The sequence below is a fragment of the Panthera pardus genome, unplaced genomic scaffold (genome assembly GCF_024362965.1).
Source record: "Panthera pardus isolate Hobbes unplaced genomic scaffold, ASM2436296v1 HiC_scaffold_4, whole genome shotgun sequence".
In the NCBI taxonomy this organism is placed as follows: Eukaryota; Metazoa; Chordata; class Mammalia; order Carnivora; family Felidae; genus Panthera; species Panthera pardus.
This window is the reverse complement of record NW_026526969.1, coordinates 19,700,253-19,726,044: the sequence shown is the minus strand read 5'-3', so window position 1 is coordinate 19,726,044 and position 25,792 is coordinate 19,700,253. Positions and strand designations below refer to the sequence as shown.

Sequence of the window (25,792 nt, the reverse complement as noted above, 5' to 3'; positions counted from 1 at the left end):
GCGTGGGCTCTGGGACAGCACTTCTCCAGCTCTGACACACAGACGCCTCATCTGGGATCTCGCTGACCTCCTGACGTGGTAGGTCTGGGCCCAGGGGGTGGGCAAACTGAGCTTCTGAGTGTTTTTTTTTTTTTTAAGGGCGTTTTTTTTTTTCTTTTTAGTTTCTTTATTTTGAGAGAGATCACACACGGGAGGGGCAGAGAGAGAGAGAATCCCAAGCAGGCTCTGCACTGACAGCATAGAGCCTGAGGCGGGGCTCAGGCACCCCAGCTTCTGAGTTTCTAATGAGCTCCCCAGATGAGGTCCTGGCTCTCAGTCGGCACGTTGAATTTAAAATTTTTTTTAATGTTTATTTATTTTTGTGACAATGAGAGAGACAGAGTGCAAGCAGCGGAGGGGCAGACTGAGGGAGACCCAGAATCTGAAGCGGGCTCCAGGCTCTGAGCTGTCAGCCCAGAGCCCGACGCGGGGCTCAAATCCACGAACTGCGAGATCGTGACCTGAGCCGAAGTCGGATGCTCAGCCGACTGAGCCACTCAGGCGCCCCGCTAAGCCTTCACTTTGAATAGCAAGGCCATAAGGGGATCCAAGAACAACCACCTTGACTTTGGAATTGCATTAGTCTTTTTTTTCTTAAAGATTTTTAAAAAATGTTTATTTTTGAGAGAGAGAGTGCAAGTGGGGGAGGGGCAGAGAGAGAAGGAGACACAATTTAAAGCAGGCTCCAGGCTCTGAGCTGTCAGCACAGAGCCCGACGCGGGGCTCGAACCGACGGACCGTGAGATCATGATGTGAGCCAAAGTTGGCCACCCAACCGACTGAGCCACTCAGGTGCCCCTTCTTAAAGATTTTTTTAAAGTAATCTCTACACCCCATGTGAGGCTCGAACCCACAGCCCCAAGAGCTGCATAGTCTACAGACAAGCCAGCCAGGCCTCCCACAACTGCTTTAGTTTCAATATTCACGATAAATATGGGTGTAGGGAAAGGGGGTTTGGTCAAATGGTTCTTCGGCCTCCTTCACAGCATTTGTTCCCAGCTGGCATCTTCTGTCCCCTTTGTCCTCAACCCCCTGAATAAGTACCTGGTGGGACCACTGGCAGCCCAAGGTCCCCTGGACAGGACAGGAGTTAAGGCGGAGCCCAGGGCAAAGAGGCACAGGAAGACGTCCTGACCGTGAGGCGCATCGTACAAAGTGCAGACTGCGAGGACACCTAAGGGGGCGCCATCCCTCTTGCTCTGCCCCAGAAGCAGGAGGGCCCTGGTCCCCCGGCGACTTCCAGGCCACGGGAAAACGCTTGTGCGCCACGTGGAGCAAGTGCTGGGGTCAGTCCCATCCTTCCCGCTTCCCAAACACCCAACACTCCGGAGACACCCGGCTGACGCCGAGACCGTGGCCCCCTCTGACCTGTGCCTGGCGGCGTTTCCACCCTGCCCTCCCATACCCCACTGGACCGGAGAATCCTGACGGACCCGGGGACCCGCTTCATACCTGCAGAGATGCAGTCTTGGTGAGGGGCTCCGCAGGCCTGATGCCAGGTGCTGCTCAGGATCCCACCGGGCCTGGGCCTCTGGCTGGAGTGGGGCTCCCTGGCACCCAGCCAGGCCAAGGGTCCTGAAGGGGGCAGGGCCTCACTGGCACGGAGCAGACATCGAGAGGGGCCCCGCAGCCACCAGGAAGCCGTGCTGAGCAGAGGAAGGGGCCGCAGGCAGGCAAGGCCTCCCCAGGCAGCCTTCCTGCTCGCTACACGGGTCAAGGTGATAATGGTGGCTCGAGGAACTACAGGGCCATCACCTGAGCCCGCATGCACACAGGCACCCAACCGTGCACAGAACAAAGTGGCTTCTCCACGCTCGAGGGTCTCTCGCGCCAAACTAATTTTTAACTTGCAAGCCATGGACGCCACGGATTGAGTTTGGGTGGACATTTTTTATTCCAGTGCCTACAATGACCTCATCTACAAACTGGGGGAAAAATGTGACCAGAGTGCTTTGCCAGGACAGAAGGCATCTTTCCAAACATGCCCTCAAGGCTAGTTCTCCAAGTGGTATCCCCCAGTGGAAGTTTCCAGGAATACATGCAGTGGGAGAGGTGGCTGCCTCCTTCACCCTGGCTTCCCCTGAGCCAGACGTGCTCAGAAAAGACCCCGGCAGTGACACTTTGTGGTTGTTTGGACTCAGCTTTCTTACACTGTTAATGCTGGACAGGGAGGCTGGGAGCCACTAGGTGGGGCACAGACCATGTTCACGGGATTGCCAAGGGCAGGGGCCTGGACCAAATGCCATTGCCGTAAGGCATGAAAAGGGACAAAGGCCTTCGGTCCAGTCACTCCTGAAAGTTTGGGGGATCTGTGGAATCAACTTGTGACATTTCCAATGTCTTTGATGGTGGAATTAAAAGTGGACACTGACAAACAGAAGAAATGATTTGGAGAAAAAGCCTCAGAGTCACCCAATGAAATCAGAAATGTTCTAGTTAGTTCCGGGCCAGGTCCTAAGTGGCTATACCTGCCTCCACAAAGGGCCACAGGTCTTGCTTCCGACCAGATCCCACAGTCAGCGGGTGTACAAGTGGGCGTCGGGGCCTGGGTTCTCACCAGATCTTGCACTGCGGTGGGCAGGTACCTGGAGTTAGCAGAGGGTTGACGTTCATTAAACACACCGAGACGCCTGTCGAGTGAATCAGCAAAAGGTTATGTTTCTGAGTTCTGAACCATGCCGAGTTGGTGTCAAGTCCTACAAAGGACTTTAGGAGACGCGCAGGGTGCCTGGGTGGCTCCGCTGGTTAAGTGTTCGACCTCGGCCCAGGTCATGATCTCATGGTTCGTGAGTTCAAGCCCCGCCTCTGGCTCTGTGCTGACAGCTCAGAGCCTGGAGCCCACTTTGGATTCTGTGTCTCCCTCTCTTCTCCTCCCCCACTTACACTCCGCGCCTCTCTCTCTCTCTCTCAAAAATAAACATTAAAAAAGAGAGAGAGACGCGCAAAACCCTGATCAGGTCCTACCAGGCCATTAGTTGTTTCTCTGGGATGCCTCCAAAAGCCAGGGAGAGTTACTGCCTCTGAAGCTGCAGCCAGAGTCTCCACACTGCAGCTGCCCTTGTTCCAAACGGGGTCTGTACAGGTCTGTGCCTGCTGGGGGTGGGCACACTTGTTCCTGAGGCCTGAACACTCAAACAGTAATAGCTTTCAGACAACACCCAGCATCTGCAGGACTGTCTGGCTCCTCAATACTCCTATTTTTAGAGCTTCAAAAATTAAGGTACCTTGTAAGAAGGTTTATAAAATTGGTTAAAAAAAAAAAAAAAAATCCCATCATCCCGGGGCACCTGGGTGGCTCAGTCGGCTGAGCGTATGACTCTTGATTTCGGCTCAGGTCATGATCTCAAGGTTCAGGCGTTTGAGTCTCTCATCAGGCTCTGCAATGACAGCGTGGAACCTGCTTGGGATTCTCTCTCCCTCTCTGTCCCTCCCCTACTCGTTCTCCCCCTCTTCCTCAAAGTAAATAAATAAACTTAAAAAAAAAAATCCCATCATCCCTGAGTTGCTGAAGCCTGGCACGTGGAGCTCAACCTTGACACCTTCCACCTGGAAGAATCCCCGAGGCGCTCCAACTACGTCCCCGCTGGGGGGGTGGTGGGGTGAGGCTCTCCTGACTCTCGTACTTTGCAGCGCCGGACAAACCTCGAGCACCTCCGTTTCCGCAGGATTGTGTCGGTGAGCCTCCGAATCACTTGGGGAGCCGCCCGGGCACGTTTTGAGCCATGGCACTCGGCGAGAAGGGGCGTTGACATGGGCAGGAAAAGCACCGCACAGCGACGGGAAAAGCACGGCACAGCGACGACAGTCACAGGCCGAGAAGGAGTGGCGCCGTGGGTGTCTTGGGTAGCTCGCAGCGAGTGAGCGCAGCACGAGGTGCGGCCCTGCTGAATCACTACGTTCCATGCCTGGAACTTTGCGTGTCAACCACACTTCAATTTAAAAAAAAAGGATTTTTTTTTTCTTAATTAAAATAACAGGAGTTGCGGTCTCAACTTCAGCCTCACCTCCAGCAAGGCGGGAGGCAAAGAATGAATATGCCCAGTCCTGCCGGTGGGGCGGCCCCTGAGTTCACGTTTTGGAGTGAAACCCACCCCATCTCTTCCGCCCGCCTCGGTAGAGCCGGCGGCCCCAAACTCGTCAAGCCCCGGGGACGTGCACTGCTTCCGCCCCGGCGCCACCTTTCACAGCCGGGTGTGTGCGGGCGTCGGCCCCATTTAGGGGATGCACGAAGTGAGGCCCAGCTGGCGGGCCAGGGCCCAGGGCCCGCGCGCAGGTCCCGTCGTCCTTGACAACGCGACACAAGGTCACGGAGGGCCCTCCCTCAGGCCCGACTGTCCCCGCGCGGGCAGCCGGCGCCCGCGCCACGGAGGCCCCCGCCCACCCGCCGGCGCAGGCAGCGGGCCGGGCAGCCCGGCGCTCTCCGTGACGTCACCGCGCCGCGCCCCAGGAAGGCCCCCGCCCCGTTCCGCCCCCCGCGGAGCGTGGCGTCCTAGGCGCTGGGTAGGACCGACATGGCGCGCGAGTTGAGAGTGCTGCTGCTATGGGGGCGCAGTCTGCGGGCGCCAGCTTTGGCGGCCGTCCCGAGAGGTGAGGGGGGCCGGGTGGCAGGCGGGCCCCGCCTCGGTCCCGAGCCGGCTTCCTCTTCCGTGGGACACGTGGAGGTTCTGTGAGATTTATGCGCCACACTCCCGGCGAACGCAGAGCGCGCGGTGCGTCTGCGTTTGTCCCCAGCCCTCAGGTAGCGGGGATGCGCCCCGGCCCGCGGGACTCCTGCAGGTGCTTCTTCGCGTCGAGCCCTCGGACCCGGGTCAAGCAGAGGGGTCGGGCGCTCCTCGCTCCTGCAGCGGAGGGCAGTTTCGGAGAGTGGAAGGGGAGGGCTCGTGTGCGTTAGAAACGGACTTCACCTGGGTGATCATTTAAGCTCCTTCGTGGCGATTTCATGCCTCCCCGCCCCCAAGTTGTTTTATACGGGCGTGATGCAGAAACCACTGGCTGTGCTTCTTTCAATCCTGAGTGTCCGCTCTGCCTGGGAAAGCACAGGGCTGCGAACCGTGCAGAACAGGCTCTACCCTGGTGCAGCCCCCGGACTATGGTTCTTTACCACCGTATTCCCAGGAAATACTGGCGGGGTGGGGGGTGGGGGGGGGACGGGGAAGAATAATGATAATCTTTCTCCTTCCCCACTGGTAAGAAACCATTGGTGAACGACTTAGAGTTCCTTCCAGGTTCTTTGCACGGTGTTCACACACACGTGAACAGCTGTGTCTATTTTTAAAAAAAATTTTTTTTTTCACATTCATTTTTGAGAGACAGAGCACAAGCGGAGCAGGGTGGGGCAGAGAGGGAGACACAGAATCCGAAGCAGGCTCCGGGCTCCGAGCTGTCAACACAGAGCCCGCGCGGGGCTCGAACTCACAAACCGCGAGATCATCACCTGAGCCGAAGTCCGACGCTTAACCGACTGAGCCACCCAGGGCCCCAAGATGTGTCTCTTTTTATTTGAAAGGGCGTACACTGTATCTGCAGTTTGTTACTGAATTTTTACAAAAATGTTTATTTAGTTTTGAGAGAGCATGAGCAGGGGAGGGGCAGAGAGAAAGAGAGGGACAGAGGATCCGAAACGGTCTCTGCACTGAGCCTTTATGCGGGGCTCCAACCTTGAGATCAGGACCTGAGCCACCAGGCGCCCCTGAACTGTACTTTAAGATTTAAAGTACTCTGTGTACCCAGTGTGCAGCTCAGACCCCCAACCCTAAGATTCGGAGTCGCATGCTCTTCTGCCCAAGCCAGCACCCCTGCTACTGAGTTGTTTATAACGTTCCCTGCAAAGCTTCCACATCTTGCTCAGTATACCCCCCGGTCTGTGGCATTCCAGTGGCTGCATAGCATCCTTTGTTATGGACTTAGCATTTAACTAGCAGTGTCCTGTGAGCCACAGGAGACTGAGGGCAGTCCCTCACTGGCCATTGTGAGGATTTTGCTCTACTGTGGAGGAGATATAAATGTAGGAACAGGTTTGGAGGAGGGGGCAGTGGTTGCAGTGGGGGTCGAGGTAGGGAGGAGGCCTGTGGGATTGTGGCTTCGCCAGGATGCTCATGGGGGAGGTGGGAGAAGTAGCCAGATCCTGAACGGTTTCTTGGACGTCAGCAGATAGGATTTACCTGTCAACTCTCAGCAAATCAATCTGTCAGAGAAAGCAGATCTTCTCAAATTCTCATCTTACAGAAGAGAAAATCTGAGCGACTCACAGTGTCATCAGCTGCTACGTGGTGTCCCTGGCAGGCAGGAAGGCTGTGGGATCCGAGGCTGACTGGTAATGGGATGTGTGTGGTCTACGCATGGGTGTGTCTACAGCGTGCCTTCTCTGGGCGTCTTACTTGTTCCCTCGTGTCCATCTGTGACCCGCTCCCAATGGACATAATCAAGATTGTTTCTGTGGTTTTGTATTTGTTGTTACAGTACTGTGTAGAATGGGTGACTTTTTTTTTTTTCCCCAGCTGGGATTTATCTTTTTAAATTTTTAAAGATTTACATCCCAGTTAGCATATAATACAATCATGATTTCAGGTAGAATGGACGAGTGTTTAAATCTTTGTGCACATGTATGGTATTTCTTTAGAATTTTAGAATTCGAGTTTTAGAATTGGTGGTTCAGAGTCTGTGCATATTTGAAATGTTAGCTGATGTTGCCAAATTACTGTCCAAAAAAGCTTAAGCAATTTATATTCCCATCAGCAGGTAATGAGACTCCTTATATCAAGGTGTTTTCTTCTTAGTAGTTAGACTGTGTTCATTTGCTTAATGGCCATTTGTATGTCTCATATGAATTTCTTTTTCATATCTTTGACACTTTTTTTCTGTTCTCTGAGTTTTAAATGTCGGTGTCTGTTTTTTTAAATATTTTTTATTTAAATTAAAAATTTACATATTTCTTAAATATGTATTTATTTTGAGAGCAAGCGAGCACGAGTGGGGGAGGGGCAGAGAGAGAAGGAGAGAATCCCAAACAGGCTCCACGCTCAGTGGAGAGCAGTGGGTTCCACTGAGTGTGGAGCCTTGACATGGGGCTTGATCTAACGAATGCGAGGTCACGACCTGGACAGACATCAAGAGTCTGATGCTCAACCAACTGAGCCACCCAGGCACCCCCTTATGCAATAATTTTTAAAGGTTTTGCATAGCCCACTGCAGGGCTCAAACTCAAGAACCTCGAGATCACGACGTGAGCTCCTATTAAGAGTTAGGACGCTTAACCAGTTGAGCTACCCGGGCGCCCCTCAAAATATTTTGAATGCTCTCTGGGACTTCAAAGGTGATGTGACTGATGATGTGCTGTTGCAGTCACAGGTTAAGTAGGAGCATGTGGCTGCCGAGTGTTCGGGGCATATTGGAGGCCTCTGGCCAGACAGGGAGTGCAGAAACACGTGGATGGTTGCTTGTGTGGGTCTCCTAGAAGAGAGGGTCATGGGCGGTGTCTTGAGAGCACAGATGCAAGGTAATGGGTTTGCCATTCTGAATGATTGGGTTTGACGAGAAATAGTATAGGGGAGTGAGTGTGAATAAGGTTGAAAATTAGGTCCTTTCTGTTCTGTTAGATGTCAACTTGTGGATCATTTTCCGTAATGGTCAGGGTAGTCACAGTGCCAGACCTGGGCCAGTGCTGGAAGCGCCCAGCTGCAGGCACCGTGAGGTCCACACACCTGGTTTTCTGCACGCCCTCAGGACCAGGTGGCTGGTTACAGATAACGTCCCTGGTGAATCTTCTGTTGATTGGTAGTTGGGAACCAACACTTCCTTCGCCTGGTAAAATGTCATTATTATAGGGAGTAAGGGCTATCAGAACCTGGGCATTCATGAAAATGTAACGTTAGTAGTAAAAAACCTAAACTGCCATCAGACTTTTTCACCAGTTCCAACAAGTAACAGAAGTAGCTGGTAGACAAACAAGAATGCCGCCTCCCAAACAAGAGATGATGAGCCTGAAAAATCAGCAACAGGGAGCACCTGGGTGGCTCATTCGGTTGAGCATCTGAGTCTTGATTGCAGCTCAGGTCATGATCTCGTGGTGGTGGAATCAAGCCTCGCGTCGGGCTCTGTGCTGACAGTGCAGAGCCTGCTTTGGGATTCTCTCTCCCTCCTATGCCCCTCCCCTACTCGCCACCCCCCCCCCCCCCCCCCCAATAAATAAACTTAAAAAAAAAAACGAGAAACAGACTTGGTCTCCAAAAGCACATGATTGTGTTGTGTGGTGGAGAGGGTAGCAGGTTGGTCATTTCACGTGGCTTTGTAACTTTGGTGACACCACAGCCCCTCAGCCCTGTGTCCTAATCTCGAGGATGCTCTTGTTCTCACCAGTGACGTTTCCAGGACCCGTCATGAGGCAGCCACTGTAGTGCTCAAGTTGCCGTCTTCTGCCTTTTCCAATCTCTGTAAGCGGGATCATCTCCTGGAATTTTCTGCTTTAGAGGCGAGACTTCCAAGGGGCAAGGAGTCTGCCCCAAGTGCCAGAAATGTCAGAAGAGTAGGGTTCCCGTTGTCGTTGTAGTTACTCACGCAGGTTGGTTTTATTTCCCAAAATGAATCCCACAGCCTCACATTTCTTGCTTTTGTTCTTTTGTTGTGTTATTCTGCTTCCTTCCTGTGCCCTTACTTTGTTTGGGGGGAGGGGGGGGCGTGCTATCTAATTTATAACCTCCCGCCTCTTGTGCTGCAGCCGGCTCAAGAATTTAGTAGGCAGATTTCAGGTGTTCCCAGGCTCTTTTCAGGGTGAGCGGACAGCTCTTGTGGCTCAGGTTTCATCCTCCCGGGAAACAGCTATTTGTGCTGCCACCATAACATAACAAGGATAGGTTTGATCCTTAACCTTTAGACTCTGAATGTCAGGGCCGCCTCTGTAAACCGCAGTGCTGGGGCCTTGGCCAGCACGGGCGAAGCACATACACAAAGGGTGTGTGACCGACTGCCCAAGAGGCACCAGGTGGGCCTTGGACATGAGGCGCTGGGTTAGGACCACCAGAGGGGTTGAGTGCATCTGCAGAAGATCAGACCAACCGAAACGTAAGAGGTTAGCAAAGGCCGTATTAGTCGCTGGCCGAGTAGGTGGCCAGAATTAAGGGCGCGGGGAATCTCCCAAGCGTTTTGCTCCCCCCTTGACTCAGTAAGGGAAATGGCTGCTTGAAGGAAGCGGGGTGAGGACATGCAGTGAGGCCGGTGAGAAAACAGACATTTCCCGCCTCTGCCCCAGAGTCAGATACCAGGTAAGAAAGGCGATTTCTGTAAGGAGAGTCTCACTAAGGCAGGGCGGTGGTTGCTGTCTCAAACCAAAATTCTGGCTTGGGACCAATGAAGTGTTCCCGGTTTATGTTCGAGTGAAATGTTTTAGGTTCAAAGCCGCACGATGTTCTTGAATTGCATTTTTGGTGCTTCAGCGTAGCCCTCTAGAATATTTGTTTTTTTTAAGTTTATTTAAGAAAGCGTTGCACGTGAGCAGGGGAGGAACAGAGAGAAGGACAGAGAGAGAGAGTCCCAAGCAGGCTCCTTGCTGTCACTGCAGAGCCCAGCGTGGGGCTCAAACGAATGTGAGATCGTGACTTGAGCAGAAACCGACTGAGCCACCCAGGCACCCCTGAAGCCAAAGCTTTAAACTTAGAAATGTGTTGACTGAAATGAGATGGGTCAATTTGAGGCTTTTGTTGTCATAAGCTCCCTGTAAGAAATGCGTCCGTATCATGACGTGATATATACAAGGGTACGTGTGTGATACAAGTATGTGTGCCTGCTTAGATGAGTTTGTAAACGCCTTTACCTTTTTTTGTTTTGTTTTTTGTAAATACCTTTATCACGAGATATATTCTTTTGCTTTCCGTTTTGCTTTGTTTTGTGTCTTTTTAATTTCTGGTTTAACCCACATTTAGTGATTTCAGAACCAGCCACCAAACTTGGTGGATCACCAGTTTTGACCTGTGATTTGTGAAGCTCTTTGGGTTGTGTGGCTGTGCCTCCTGAGAAAACAACGATGTGTTTTTCGAGGGCCTGCTTGGACTCTAGCATCGTCATGGGGAAAACACGTGAGACGGTCAGGTTTAGTCCGCCAGAATATCTCCCACGTGGTGTGGCAATATCACTTCCTTTAACACACATCTCAGCTGCCTCCTGTCCGCCCGGTACCGCTCTGGTGCCTCCCAGGGGACAAAACAGACAAGAATCCTGGCCCAGGAAGGTGCTGGGGTGGAGACAAGTAAATGCAGCGTGGCTGTTAGGGGCTGAGCTCTCTGAAGAAACCAAAGCGGGAAGGAGAGCCTGACAGAAACGGGGCGGTCAGGGAAGGCCTCCTGCTAAACAAAGCGTGCAAGAAGGTGAAGGTGGCTTGGGAAGGGTGGCTTGAGCCGCGGGAGCAGCCCGGGCCAGGGTCCTGAGGCAGGAGGGGGCCGGCACGTTGCAGGGACAGCACGGAGGCCGGGGCCAGTGCTCGGCCGCGCTGGAGAGCAATCAGGTCAGAAGTGTGTCTCTTCCGCCCTCAGTGTGCTGCGCGGCGGTGCCCGAAAAAGCCTCCGCCCTGGGCACAGCGCCCCGGGCCTCCCGACCCGTCCTGTGATGTGTCTCGGGGTCCGTTTCCCGTCGCTGCCGCTGCCGAGAGCTCTGCTTCCCCCCCCCCCCCGCCGTGTGGGGCCCCCTCACTCAGCCCTTTCCTGACGGGCGTCCGGGTCGTTGCCATGTTTGCTTTCCGTCACGGGCCTGGGGAGTGACCGCCTGCCGCTTCTCACACCTTCGCCAGCGCGAGCCTAGCGTGTTTTAACAGTTTGTCAGTCTGGCAGTGAAAATGCTGTCGTGTTTTAAAACGCATCTCTTTAGTCCTGAGGGTGGTAAAGCCTCTTTGTCTTTGATTCAGGGCCATTGATGTTTCTCGTTTTTGGGAATTGCCGTTTTTCTCTTACGCTCTTGGGAGTTTTTATTGCAGATCTGTCAGTGACCTTCTCGTAAGGAAGCTGGCCCTCTGCCACGTTTTCCGTTGTTTTTTTCGTAGTGCGTTTGCCTGTCAGCTTTAATTTTTTTTTTTTTTTGGTAGTGTGATTATTCTTAATTGTTCATATGTGTATTTTTTTTTTAAGTAAGCTTTATACCCTATGTGGGGCTCGAACTCACACCCTGAGATCAAGAGTTGCATGCTCTACTGACTGAGCCAGCCGGGCACTCCCATGTATGTATGTATGTATTTATTTTTGAGTTTATTTATTTTGAGAGAGAGAGAGAGAGAGCACACGCGCACACATACACAAGTGGAGGGGGAGTGGGGTGGAGCCTGATGCTCGAACTCACGAACCATGAGATCTTGACCAGAGCCAAAATCGAGAATCGGACGCTTAACTGACAGAGCCACCCAGGTGTCTCCCATATATGTAATTTTTTCTAATTTTATTTTTACTGACATGTAACAGACATACTAGTTTCAGGCATACAACATAGTGATTTGATATTCGTTAATCGCAAAATGATCACCACAGTAAGTCTAGTGAACACGCATCACCTGACATAAACAATTTTTGTCTCGCGATGAGAACTTTTAAGATTTATCCTATTTGTTTTAATTTTTACGTGCTCCATAAATTTATGGTTCGAGGGTTATGTGTCTTGTTTAGGAAGTTTCCTCGCTCTTAAATCATTAGAGGAAAAGATGCCGAGATCACTATCAGTAGGGCGGGCAAAGGCAAATCAAGACCACAGTGAGGTGGCCCTTCACCCCCACTCAGGCGGCGAGAATCAAAACCGTGGGTGACAACCGTAGCATCCGTCAGGGGGTGGAGAAATCAGAGCTCTCCCTGCGGGCGGGAACGTAAGGTGGCATGGCACTTGGGAAAGCCCTCTGCACTCCTCAAACGGTTAAACAGCTAGCATTCGACCCAGCGGTTCCACTCCTAGGGATCCACACGGAAACGCGTACAACAGTGTTCACAGCACAGCCAAAAAGTGGATACACCCCAGTTGTCCATTGCCTGGACTAAACGTGTGGTCTGGCCATATGACGGAATATTGGTCCGCTTTAGAAAGGAGTGAGCTGTGATACCTCGTAACGTGGACGAACCTTGAAAACCTTAACGTTAAGTGGAAGAGGCCAGGCCCGGAAGACCACGTGTAGTATGATTCCATTTATGCGAAATGTCCTAAACCGGCACATCTCTAGGGCCACAGCGTGATTGCCAGAGCTGGGCGATGGGGGAATGGGGGAGTCATTGCTGATGAGTATTTGGTTTCTTTCTGAGGTGATAACATGTTCTGGAACTAGATGATGGTGACGGACAGACAACTCTGAATGTGCTAAAGCCCAGTGGCTTGTACACTTTGGGTCAGTTATATCCATAAAGCTGTTTTTTTTTTTGTTTTTTTTTTAAATTATTTATTTTTGAGAAACAGAGTGTGGGGGGGGGAGGGACAGAGAGAGAGGGAGACACAGAATCCGAAGCAGATTCCAGGCTCAGCTGTCAGCTCAGAGCCCCACACGGGGCTCGAACTCACGAGCCACAAGATCATGACCTGAGCCGAAGTCGGACGCCCAACCAACTGAGCCACCCAGACGCCCCTCGGTAAAGGTGTTCTTAAAACCTCTTCTGTTTTCTTCTAGTACTTTCAGCTTTTATTTGCACTTTTATAGTCCATCTGGAATTTTTTATTTAATAAGTGAGAGAGGAAATTAACTTTAATACTGTAGCTTTAAATTAATGTGCTTTAGGGGCTCCTGGGCGGCTCAGTCAGTTAAGCATCTGACTCTTGATCTCAGCCCAAGTCATGGTTTGCGTTTCGTGAGTTCGAGCCCTGCCTTGGGCTCTGCGCTGGCAGTGTGGAGCCTGCTTGAGAATCTCCATCTCTCCCCGCTCTCTGCCCCTACCCCATTTGCTCTCTCTCTCTCTCTCTCAAAACAAATAAGTAAACTTTTTAAAAAGTTAAAAAAAAATTAACGTGCTTTAACACAGTTAATCATATTTCCTTATGGTTTTCAAAATTCTTGGCTTTTTGTGCACATCTAGTTTTCCATGTGAATTTAAGAATTAGGTTGCATAGTTTAAAAAAAAGTTTTAAGTAAACTTTACGCCCAACATGAGGCTCGAACTCCTGACCCTGAGATCAAGAGTCGTATGCTCCTCTGCCTGAGCCAGCCAGGCACCCAGAGAATTGATGTCTTTAAATATTTACTCTTCGTCTTCAGGGACATTTCCCTAAGCTTTTTCTATCCCTTTGCAAATATTTTTATGTCCCTAGTAAATTTTTTGGTGTGTTTTGTAACTGGGTAATTTTTATAAATAGGTTATTTTGTGCATCGATTACTGATGTACATAGCACAAAATTCCAAAGACACAAAGGTGTGTGCAGTGGAAAACACACCTCTGTCACTGCTGCCCTCAGACACCAGTTCCCCTCTTGGTGGCAGCCCCCTTAAGCCAGTTTTTTGAGTGTCCTTACAAAGATATGCTTGGCTTATGGGAGTAGTTTTCCGTGTAGGTGTTCACGCATGTATGTTTTCAAACACGTGGGAGCATGCAAACCACTGTTCTGGGCCAGGTTATTTCCTTAATGTGTCTTAGAGATAATTGAACATCAGGATACTTTACAGAGACTTCCCTCATTTTTCTGCTTCAGAGTATTCCATTATATACATATTTGTATACTGATCTTCAGCTGACCCTCAGCTTGGTCATTGGCCCCTGACCCCTGGGGGAGGGCGGGGATTTCTACCCCGGATCCTCATCTGGTGTGTCTGTACAGGCCTTTGCGTGACCCCAGCATTGACAGTCGGTGGGAAGGGGCTGGCCCTTTTGTGACAGCCACTTTATGTCTTTAAGGGTTTGCTTTGAGGAATTATATGTATTTGATTGATTCAGAAGGTATGCATTGAGAAGTCTTGCTCTGGGCATGGTCCCCTTCTCCACCCACTTCCCCTCTCCCTCCGAGGTTGTCTCCATTAGGAGTTGCTTGCGTGTCAGCCAAGGTCTGTACGATACAGGAGGTGCAGATAAACACGTGTCTTCTATGACGCTACGTAATCTGAGTTTTAGTCGCTGAGTAGCCGTTGGAGACTTCCCGTAGCAGCGCTGTTCCCTCCTCTCTTTGCAGCCACCCTCCATGCTGAGAGGCGCCGTGGTTTATTTACTGGTCCTCGGCACGTGGGCACTCAGGTGGTCTCCAGGCATTTGCTGTTATGTACAGTGTTACGGTGCGTGGCCTTTCAGCTCTGTCGTCACATACAAGTTCAGGTGTACCCACAGAGGGAAGTTCCCAGACGAAATCGCCAGATGAGAGGCTGTGTGTATTTGTGGTCCTGGCCAGCGTGGCCAAATCTCCTTCCACGGGGTCAGGCCGATTGCTCCTGCCTGGAGCGGTGCCCCCACGGGGTCGCCAGAAGTACCGTGGAAGTCGCCCCAGAGCGCGGCTCTGCTGGCATCTCCCACTTCGTGTGAAAATGAGCTGGTCGGAGGCAGAGCATAGCGCCAGCGGTGGGGGGGGGGGGGGGGGGGGGAGCCTTGGGTCAGGGAACACGATGGAGTTGTGGGGCCTGCCAGACCCTGCCTGACTCCCTCCTTTCCTGCACTTACCTTCCATTCATACCTGCAGGTGGCCTCCAGCGAGGGCTCCCTGCTCCGGGTGGCTTCACAGAGGTGCAGCCTCCCGGCCATGCTGTGTCCCATGGGTGACGCTATGGGGGTCAGGCTGGGCTCCGAGGGGCCGTGCGTATTTCTGCGTCTGCAAGCTCCTTGACCCCGAGAGGCTGAAGCTTCTTTCCTTTCATCCTCTCCCTTTCCCGCCTCACACATCCCATAAAAAGAAATGCGTATAATATGTGTGTGCAGTTTTATAAAAAAGCATCAATGAACACTTATTACCCAGTTGAAGGAATGGAGATTACAGGTCCCTCGAAGGCCTGTGTGCTCCTGCTGCACCCTCTTCTCTCTTTCCTAGAGGGAACTGCTGACCTGAATTTTCTGTTTTGTTTTGTTTTTTTCATGTTTGTTTATTTTTGAGAGAGAAAAAGCACAAGTGGGGGAGGGGCAGAGAAAGAATCCCAAGCAGTCTCCGCACTGTCAGCCCAGTGCGGGGCTCCAACCTCGAGACCATGACCAGAGCCGAAATTAAGAGTCAGAGGCTTAACTGACTGAGCCACCCAGGGCACCCAACCCCCCACTTTTTTGATGTTTGTTTTTGAGAGAGAGAGAGTGGTTTTTACTCTTTTGCTTTTTGCTTTGTATGGATATATATGTATCTAATTTTGTATAAGCACATGCAGTTTATTAAATCATACTGTGTGTTCTGATGGGACTTTCTTGGGTCAGCTTTTTTTTTTCTTAGCTTTATTTATGCTAAAGGTGTAGCTCATTGGTTTTGGCTGCTAATCCCATTGTATTGATATACCACCCAGGTGCCCCCACCCCATCTTTTCTTCCAGATTGGTTGACTTAGGTATTTTTGTATTTCTTCTTTTTATTATTATTTTTTTTTAATTAAAAAAAAATTTTTTTTAACGTTTTATTTATTTTTGAGACAGGGAGAGACAGAGCATGAACAGGGGAGGGTCAGAGAGAGGGAGACACAGAATCTGAAACAGGCTCCAGGCTCTGAGCTGTCAACACAGAGCCCGACGCGGGGCTCGAACTCATGGACCGCGAGATCATGACCCGAGCCAAAGTCGGACGCTTAACCGACTGAGCCACCCAGGCGCCCCAATATTATTATTATTTTTTTTTTTTTTTAGAGAGAGCGCACACAAGCAGGAGAGAGGGGCAGAGGGAGAGAATCCTAAGCAGGCTCCACACAGCACAGAGCCCGACCCAGGGCTCACTCCCACAACCCTGGGATCATGACCTGAGCTGAAATCAAGAGTGGGATGCTTAATCGACTGAGCCTCCCAGGTGCCCCAGCTCCTGTTTTAAAGTGGATTATTAATCTGGTTGGACCCCAGCTGCAAACACAGCATTTGGATTCTTTTAGCCTTAACCAGGCTATTTGCAGTTTGTCCCCCACACACAGTTCAGGGGGTCAGCCAGATATTTAGAAGAATTTATTCCCAGAACTGGGGACTCCGTCTCTCTGACTCTCATTTCTGGGACCCTCTCCAACTCCCCACTCTTCACCTTTTACCGTTCCCCTAGTGCCGCCTCCGGTTCCTCAGGGGCCGTGTCTGTGTCGGCCGCCCTGGGTTGAACCTGCCCTCCTCCCGTGCTGTTCTCTGCTTCCACGTGTCAGCTGTCCCCGAGGGTCTGCCTGCTCTGGCTGACTTCTCCAGAGCCTTTAGGTAGCCCTTTTGTGTGGTTCCTAAGTTCATGGGTGTCCTCCACAGGCAGTTTGGCCGGAGGCTGTGACCCCGCCTTGCTGGAAGTGGCGCTCTTTGCAGTAAAGACAAAAAGTCAAATTGTTCTTGTCCATATCACATGTGGTAAGTGGGAGATTGTGCATTTCAGATAAGTAATTCCAGGAAAACAGTCTGCCTGTTGCTCACAGCTTAAAATACTAAGTATGCCTGCGTCTAAAGTGCAGTACTTACTTAACATGCCATTTTGAAGCAAAACCGTAGTAAGCAAGCACAGTGGCTGATGTAGAGAAGAGTGATAAAAAATAAAAAAAAGTACCCAGTGTGTTTTGACTCATTTGCCTTCCTTGACGGCCCCTGTGGGCCGTTGTACTTTTAATCCCTCTTCCCAGTCACCGATGGCCCTGCAGGAGCACTGAGCGACTTGTGGCTGACCGGATGTCCTTGTGCTTGCACCTAGCGATGCGCGTGCTGGTAAGTTGCCTGTTTGTAACGAGCTGCTTCTGTGCCAGGGGCTGTGGTGTTCGGAGAAACGTGGCTCTTCTTGCCTTGGTTGAGCTTGATACTAAGAAATGTTGTAATTTGGTGAAATGTTTTCCATGAGCAAACAGTTAATCGTAGGAGTGCCACAAGCTGGTTTATAACAGCAGTTTCAAGTGAGTAGCATAGAAAATAAGTACTCTGAATTCCGTCGAGAGAGGGGGTTGAGCCGCTGGGGACGGGAGAGCCTCACACCAGGTCCTGAAACACTTCGGGTGGAGAGGAATGTGGTCGCTGGCAGAGGAAACAGCATGAGCACTGGCCCGTGTGGGGGGGGTGTCAGACTCAAACTGTCGTTGCCATTTTGTGTGCCCCCAAACCACCAAACAGCCGGATTCTCCGACATTGTAGCCTGGCCCTGAGGCTTGTGGTTTTTCCTTCAGGGTATAGAGGAAGCGTGAGGACCGACAATGTGCACGTCACATATCTGTATCTGGTTCGGGCAGATTTACTGCTCTGTTGGTTTATTCTTACAGTCGTTGTGAAAAGTTAACCCCAAATCAGATTTGCTCTTAATAGTGCTGTTGATTGATGTAATCTCGGAATTATACTGGAAAGTTTTAAAGTCCTGGTTGGAAATACGGATTGGTTATTTCTTCCTTTTTCCTGACAGTGAGGACTTCTGTTACTCCATCACGAACAACATATTAAATCATTTCACAAATATTGTATTAAGTGGGAGAAAAAACCCAACAGGAGTAGGAAAAGTAGGCCGTGGGAAAATTGCATGAATCTTAGTGAGGAAGGCCTTTCCAAACGAGGCTGTTTTGGGGAGGCTGCCGTGTGTCGCCCAGGACAGCTGCATCGACCTCATGGGATCCGTGGCTACGCTCAGCCTGGGCCTCAGGAGGAAGGTGGATCAGCGGGTGTGCCGGTACTTGGAGCTCCGTGACGTCTGTGCCACTGGATGCATCTAGCGCAGTGAGCTGCTCAGCGTCCTCTAGGCCGTCGGAGCCATTAACCCCTGCGGCCACTCGACCGTGAGTGTGGAGTCACCAATAGGGTGTTCTCCAAGATTGAGGTCAACGGGGTCGGAGAGCCGTCCCTGGGGGAGCTCACGGAGGGCATCCAGAAGGACCAGATGCTCCTGGATGTGGCGACAGGGAGCCCAGACCTTACCTGCGTGGCGCCCAGGTCCCAGAACAGGAAGGAGGACAACGAGGGGGAGGGGTCCTGTGGCCGGGAGACTGAGGCAGCCAGCCCAGCCCACCGCCAAGCTGCTTCTCTGTTGGGGAGGGGATGTCTGTGATCCCTGGGGTCGTGATTGTTGGAACACTAGATACAGTGTTCTGGGAAAGAAAGACTAATTTCGTTAAGACATAAAGCGCTCTTACAAGTCAATAAGAAGAAGATTGTAGTGCAAGAATAGTCAGAGGATACCAAAAGTCCGTCATCAGAAAAGAAAATAGGAAATATTTACAGGGGCACCTGGGTGGCTCAGTCACTTAAGCATCCAACTTTTGATTTTGGCTCAGGGCATGATCTCACAGTTCGAGAGTTCAAGCCCCTAGTCAGGCTCTGTGCTGACAGTGAGGATCCTGCTTAGGCTTTTCTCTCTCTCAATAAAAAAAATTGGAATACACCTAAAACATTTTTAAAAAAAGAAAATACTTTTAATACATTTTTTAAAATACATTTTTAAAAAAGAAAAAATGTTAATGTGTATTTTATTTTTGAGAGCGTGAGTGGGGGAGAGGCAGAAGGCAAGGGAGATTCAGAATCCAAAGCAGGCTCCAGGCTCCAAACCGTCAGCACAGAGCCCGACGTGGGGCTCGAACCCACGGACTGTGAGATCATGACCTGAGCCGAAGTCAGAGGCTCAACCGACTGAGGCACCCAGGCGCCCCCAAAAAGTAAATATTTATAAACAAGGGTAGGTCTGTCTCGCTCCTAGTAAGGGGAATGAAAATGACAGCTACAGCAAAAGTCTCACCCGACTGATGGGCAGAGATCCAAACGTTCCCAGCACCACCCTGGCAGCCACGTGAGGTGACACTCCCGTGGTGCTGCCCGAGTGTGAACCGATGGTCTCTGGAGGGTGACCCGGCAGCAGCAACCACGGTTTAAACTGGACCCAACCTGGGACCTGGTGACTTTCTAGATGTGCGCCCAGATGCAGGCTGGGCTGTAAATGAAGTGACACGTGCAAGGATGTCCCTCACGGTGTTGTTTCATATTTCGGAATATTCTGTGCTTTACAGGGCTCTCACGGAAATACCACCTGGGATCCCCTCCTCTTGGTTTCCCCTAATGTTAACACCTCCCGTAGCCTGCGGCAGTGACTGAACGCTAAAGTCGCGGTGCCCCGTGCTAGTGAGTAGCGTGCCAGTCGTGCTGGCGCTGATCCTGTTTCACCATTGATGTCCTCTTCTGTCCAGGGCCGCGTGGTCATCATGCCACCTCAGTGCATCCCAGTCTGTCTGTCCTTCTGGATCGAGACACTTGGGAAGAGTACTGCCCGGGACTTCGCAGGGTGTCCCTAGATGTGGGTTAGTCTGATGATTTTACGGTTAGGTTGAGATGCATGTTTGGTAGGAACACGCCGGAGGGGAGGCCACGCCCTCTCACCCCGCCGGCCTGGGCACTGTACGCGTTGACCCGTCTCGTGCCGGGTGACTTCATTTGGGGATACCTGCCATTTTCTTCACGGTCCACCACTGGTCTTTTTCTTTGAAATCAGTGGGTGTCTCGTGGTGGACACGTGGAGATTTTGCAAACGTTCTCTTTCTTGAGGACGTTTAAACAGCAGTTTATCCCTGTAACCGGCGTCGACTGCCGCTCTTGCCCGACGGAGGTGGCCTCTTTCCACCATTCCTTACACGTTTATTAATTGTAGTTGTGAGGAAGAGGTCTTTCCTCCCCCATTTATTTGTAAGTCATTTGTGGACTCGTGGATGTTTCTGTTATTCGTCGCCTTACATCCTCCTTGTGTTGCTCAGATGGCCCCGGGCTTTGCCTCTGGGAGTGCCTTCCAGGTGGAGCCGGTGCCCTTGTGAAGCACCCTCCTTGTGAGCCCTTCATCCCTTCCTGGCGGGACCTGGGGAACCGAGGTCTGGTGCCGGGGAGGGCGGCCGGCCACCACCCCTGGCCTGACCAAGGCGTGGGCTGAGAAACGGTTCTGGGGCGGCCGCCCAACCTGGTGACAGACGCTGTCGCTGCCGGAGCTCCCGCCTCCAGGCCTGTCAGCCGACGGCTAGGAAGTATGTGTACGTGGACCCCCACACGCACCTCGGTGTTTGTTTCTGCACCCAGTCTGTCCATAGCGGGACAGTCATGCTTCTGCTCCGATGCCAACCCGCGCCGGCGGCTGGCCCTTTCCCTGTTGGTAACTCCTTGCTCCTAACTCAAGGTCCACCGGGACTCCCTTGGCAGATCCGGCAGTTTGAGGATGGCTCGTGGTTTGCTACGGTGGTTGTACGCAGGCCTTTTTGAGGCTGACTTCAGGAGACGGTGCCAGTACCATTTTCCAAAGCGACTTAGGTTAGGATGCTTATGCTGTTTCTGATACAGTTACGCACGTTTGCTCCTGTTTCTTTCTCGGTGAACGTTCCCCACATGCCCGGGTTGCTCTCGCTTACTCTGTGGTCCTGTGGTTCTCAGAGTCAGGTACGAAAGGGTGTGCTCAGAAACGTCACGTTCCCCTCAGCTCTGCTGCCCTGTCCCCAGCCCTCCACTCTTTCCGTTTTGTTCCCACATGCCCATTATGGGTTGAATTGTTGCCTCCCTAAAAGATACTGAATTCCTGACCTCCGTGACCTATGAGTGGGACCTTTTTGGAAACAGGGTCCTCGCAGATGATCAAGTTAAGATGAGGCCATTAGGGTGGACCCTCATCCCCTGTGACCGTGTCTTTATAAACAGTGGAATTTGCATATGGAGTCACACGTGCAGAGAGGGAAGACGCGGTGTCCAAGCCAAGGGACACTTGAGGCTACGGAAGCGAGGAGAGGGGCCTGGGACAGAGTCTTCGCGCAGCCTCAGAAGGAGCCACCCCTGCCAGCGCTCTGTTCTTGGCCTCGCACCTCCTGAACTGTGAGCTGAGAGATTTCTGTCGTTTGAGCTGCTCTGTCTGTGGTGCTCTGTTCAGCAGCCCCGTGAAACAGTCTCACAAGTTTCTGGTTACTCCTGTCTGTGTTTCTTCCTCACGGAGGAGTGGAGACGCTCAGTCTTTCTGTATCCTCTCCTTCCGTCCGTGAAAGGTGACACACAGCACACAGTTCTGTGGCACTTCGGGGCATTGGTTTTAACAGCATGAGGCTAGGAACAGTTGAAACACCCATCGGCTGAGCACTGCTTGCCCATTACAGTGGAGTATTATTTGTTCGTTAAAAAGAATAAGGAGCTCTGGGTGGCGAAATGGAGTATGTGAGATGTGTTCAGCTTTCGTTTTAGTTTCAGTTAACGTAAAATACGGTGCTGTATTAGTTTCAGGCGTTCTGATGTAGTGGTTCAACACTTCCTACTTTGCCCGGGGCTCATCACCTGTTCAACCCTTCCCCCTGCCCTGAGGGCGGGGGGGGGGGTGTTCTAGATTAAAATACTTAATACACAGAATATGACCCGGAAGTAGAAAGGCCTGCCAGCATCCGACACCTCCCCTCCCTCCTCTGGAGTTTGGAACAGGCCGTCTGTAGGAGTCTCAAAATACTGAGAGCCCATCGCCTCTGAGTTTTTTTGATTTCATGGGCTTTCTGGTTTCCTTTGGGGTAAGGATGGCTTTTATTTGGGGAGACATTGAGGGAATGCGATCTGTTTTCTGAGAGGACCAGAAGGCAGATGGCAGGAAGAAGGCTCTGTTAGCAGAACAAGGTGGGACAGAAAGTGGGGGTGAATGGTCAGTTCAGTAGGTTCTTGCAAATGCATTGGTCAAGAGTACTTCACTCCAAGTAGAATTAACCCGTGGAAAACCAGCTTCTTCTCTTGAGGCCGTCTGTGTTACCTGATGATTGCGGGGTACATCTACTGGAACGTGGGAAATGATCTCTGTGTGCTGAGCTTGGTGGTGTAGGGGAAAGGGGCACAGGTACCCCAGTGCTGGTGACCATGCAGGTTGGGGGTGTGAGGGGCAGGAGGAGGTAGGATTCCAGAAAATTCGGAGGATGTTGCTTGCTGGAGGGCAGGGAATACCAGCCGGAAGCATTTAGAGTTGACAGGGTTGCGTTCAGGAATGAGTCTTCAGAATTGGGGAAATAACCGTTGGAATTGTCGCTGGAAGAGTAACGTATAGAAATTTAAGGGACGGATTGGAAGAAATGGGACTGCAGACAGGGAGACCCCCTCCAAGGCTTTTGAACCCATCGAGATGCGGGCACCAGGGGCTGGATGGGAGAGCGGGAGTTGCCCTCGCGGGATGGTGGGGGGCAGGGGAGGGGGAGCCCTGATGAGTGCTGCGCTCCCACCTTCCCACTGGCAGAAGACTCCTGAACACCACACCTCTGTCCCTTCCTGTGGCTAGGCGGTAGGATGGGGTGCCAGTCAGCCCAGGGTGGAGGAGGAGGAAGGGGAGGAGGACTTCTGAAGGGCTGTTGGCTCCACTGAGGCTCTGGCTGCTCCTCTCTCTGATGCGGGACCCGCCTTGGGGCCAGACGCTCATAAGTCAGCAGGGCCCCTATGGAACTTGAACCCACATCCCGTCCTGAGGCTGACCCTGGGTCTCCTCCCTCACCCATTCCTCCTTATCCCAGTCCCATCAATTTTCTCCCTAAGTCCTGCCCTGCTTCGGAGCAGGGGCCCAGCTTTTGTGGGGAACCCATCCCTGGCAGGAGGCAGCAGGACAACTCACTGGAGTCATGGGGTGGGGAGGTGCTGCCTGGGGTCACGGGGGCTTTGTCACTCCTGGCTTAGTGCAGACTGTTCACCAAACCCTCTAACCGAGTAGCATTTGATTCTAGGAGTGCCCCAGCTTTCTGTTCTTTCTTTTCTTTCCAGAGAATTACACATTCAGACTTCTTGGATATTGAATATTTTCTGAATCAGAGTAGGCGTTTTTAAGGTGTGTTCTGCATAGAGATAAAGGCTAAGGTCATGTTATTTGTAAATCTAGGAGTAAACTTAAAGAAAAGGCAAGTTTTTATACCTTGTAGGAACGTGGATGTTGTTATGTTGGGCTTCGAACCCTCCAGGTCCTTTGTGGACATTCGAATTCATTCCTTTCTGACGTGTGTGGGACCCAGCAGGCCGGTGCATCTCATGTAGGTCTAGACTTTAACACGGGGTGTCTTGCGTTGTCTGACATGTGTCCTTGAAAGCATCGGGCATTAAGCACCTCCTAACTGACCCCAGGCTCCGGCTTGGTGGCCTGGAGTCAGGTGAGCGATGCTGTCCTGAGGGGCTGCTAGTAAGGTGAGTTTCCTGCCCAGGAGCCTGGAGGTGTCTGCGTCTCTGTGGTCTCCAAGGGCAGACGGCGCTGCCCACGCCAGACTGCAGACCTCAGTGTCAGATAGGGGGGGTCACCTTCTTTCCTCACAGCGGTCCCTCAGTTGGCCATGCTGAGCGAGAAATTACAGAAAACTAATGTGAGACCGTGTGAGTCCCCTTCCTGATTACCAGGTGGGGGGGATCATCTGCTGGTTTCCGGTTTTTAAATGTACTAATTTAAAATTATTTACATGTATATTTTTTAGTGTTTATTATTTACGTTTAGAGAGACAGCACAAGCTGGGGAGGGGCAGAGAGAGAGGGAGACACAGAATCCGAAGCAAACTCCAGGCTCCGAGCTGTCAGCACAGAGCCCAGCGCAGGAACCATGAGATCATGACCTGAGCTGAAGTTGGAGGCTTAGCCAACTGAACCACCTAGGCACCCCCAAATGTACTAATTTTAAAAGAGTTTGGACAAGAAGGGAAGCAGTCAAGAAGTAGTCTTTAGAACATGGTGAGACTGTTTCAGACCATTAATGTAAAAATTTGGATCCCTCTTAGGTGTATATTTTTTCCTCCCCCTTTTCCTGGGTGTCACAGGGTGAGGAAGGCTGGCCTGCGTTACTTCGGGCTCCTAGAGGGGCCGTGAGCGCGAGGCGTGTCTGAGTCTGTGGGTTTGTGCCTGGTTAGGCCTCTGCCTGCCTCGCGCGCCTCTGCCCTGCGTTGGGACTCTTTCTTGGTATTTGATATGTGTGAGGCTGTGTTCCCAACACTTCGCTGAAACACCCACGCTGCTCAGCGTTCAGTCACTTGTGATTTCTCCTGGTGCCACTGGGTCTTCTGGGCAGCGGCTTGCCTCGGACAATTCCATGTGGGCACCTGCAGCAGCGGCCAGATGGAAACACATCAGGGTGTTGTGTTTCCGATGTCTTTTTCACGCTTGTTCTTTCCGCGTGTTTGTCTTTTCAGGAAAAGCCACTCTGTGTCCTTGGCGGACCCCAGCCCCGTCCAGGAACCCCGGGAGAAACCTGGCTTCGAGCTTCCACGCCGCACGGCTCTTCAGCTCGCAGGCTGCTGAGGACCGGACGGAGGAGCCCCTGCACTCCATCATCCGCAGCACGGAGACCGTGCAGGGTACTGTGTTCAGCCGGCCGGGGTCCGCGGAGCCGTGGCCTCGTGGCTGGCCTGTGAGGGGAGGTTTTTGAGGCAGAAGCAGTGATTGGTAAAGCCACCCACTTGCTTCGGATGGAAGGTCTTCGTGGGCGGGAGGGTTCCCCAAAACAAAGCATCGTCTGTTCCCGTCTTCGCAGGGACTCCTGACCGCCGTCCCGGCGTCTTGCCCCCCTCGGGTGGTTGCCTGGGAGTCCGCGGTGGGGTCCTTCCCCAGATGGGGATTTGGGGCACGTCTGCTCACGATCTTGGAGGCGGGATGGAAACTCGGTACTGGCCCTGCCGGCGCAGGACAGCCTCCGACGCCGTCCTGTCCGCTCCCGGGCCCAGGAGAGCAGTCTGTGGAGCGGGGCCATTTCTGGCTTTCAGATGACAACACCGACTGTGATATTTGGGTTAAGAAGTGAGGTTTTGTTAGTCTTCTGAATGATTAATTTGGAAGCCACAGTTCTGAAGAATAGAATGCGGGGTCTGGTTGTTAGAGGCAGTACGATTCTCACGTCCAGGCACCTCGGGAAGTGCCGGCCTCGATGTTCCCTTGAGGTGGCCGTCCCGCGCGACAGGTGAGTGGCAGGAGGCGGGGGAGGCTCCCTTTGCCCCTTTCTGTGGACGGAGCGGACCCACTGGCTCGTTCCTTGCTGAGGCCTCCTGCCTGAGAGCCCCGATGGCTTGGTTTCTTCCTTTTTTGTTTACTCTTGTGAAAAACGTTTAAAGCTCATTACCTGAAACAGTTGTTTGGATGTTACGTAGCATATTCTTCCACGAAAATAGAAATTAAACTTTATTGGTTGTTTCTGTGATTCATTACTAGGTTCCATTTCCAAACATGAGTTCCAGGCTGAGACAAAGAAGCTTCTGGACATTGTCGCCCGTTCCTTGTACTCCGAGAAAGAGGTGTGGCACCTGCTAATCACTGCCAGCACAGCAGGGTTTTTATTTTTGGGGGTAGGGGGGACACACGATTTTTATGCTCTCCTGGGGAAATGCTAGATAGTCTCTTAGCTGTGAGAACACATTAAATCTCGACAGGTCCGGATCTTAGCTACCGGCAAGAGGATTTTAACTAAAATCTATTCGGGTTTCACGGACAGATAGGCCCAGATGATTCTTCCTGCTAGATTGACTCTGGGGGTTAATTAATCTTGCTGATAGTTTAGAATCCCTTCCAGATACTGGCACGGGGGCCCTGCTGGGATTCGTTTCTGCGGTGGTGGAGTCGTGTCGTGAGGCCGCGGGAGGGAGACCCCAGCCCTTTGGCGAGGGGGGCAGGGAGATGAAGTGGAGTGAGGGGTGACAGGCAGTGTGGGAGAGGAGAAACGGTCCACTGCTGGCTCGTTATTGCTGCAATGCAAAGGGGAACTTTGAGCACGATACTCCAAAGTTAAAAGGGACT

At 51.9% G+C, this 25,792-nt stretch overlaps 1 protein-coding gene across 1 annotated transcript in view; it reads left to right on the top strand.

The window, feature by feature from the left end:
• Positions 1-4,491: 4,491 nt before the first annotated feature.
• Positions 4,492-25,792, top strand: part of TRAP1 (TNF receptor associated protein 1) — a 44,742-nt gene continuing 23,441 nt past the window's right edge. Inside the window, exons 1-3 of the mRNA XM_019468417.2 lie at positions 4,492-4,626; positions 24,199-24,363; positions 25,211-25,293. Of these exons, the coding sequence (XP_019323962.2) occupies positions 4,551-4,626; positions 24,199-24,363; positions 25,211-25,293 (324 nt within the window). The 5' untranslated portion in view covers positions 4,492-4,550. The remainder of the gene's footprint in view (positions 4,627-24,198; positions 24,364-25,210; positions 25,294-25,792) is intronic.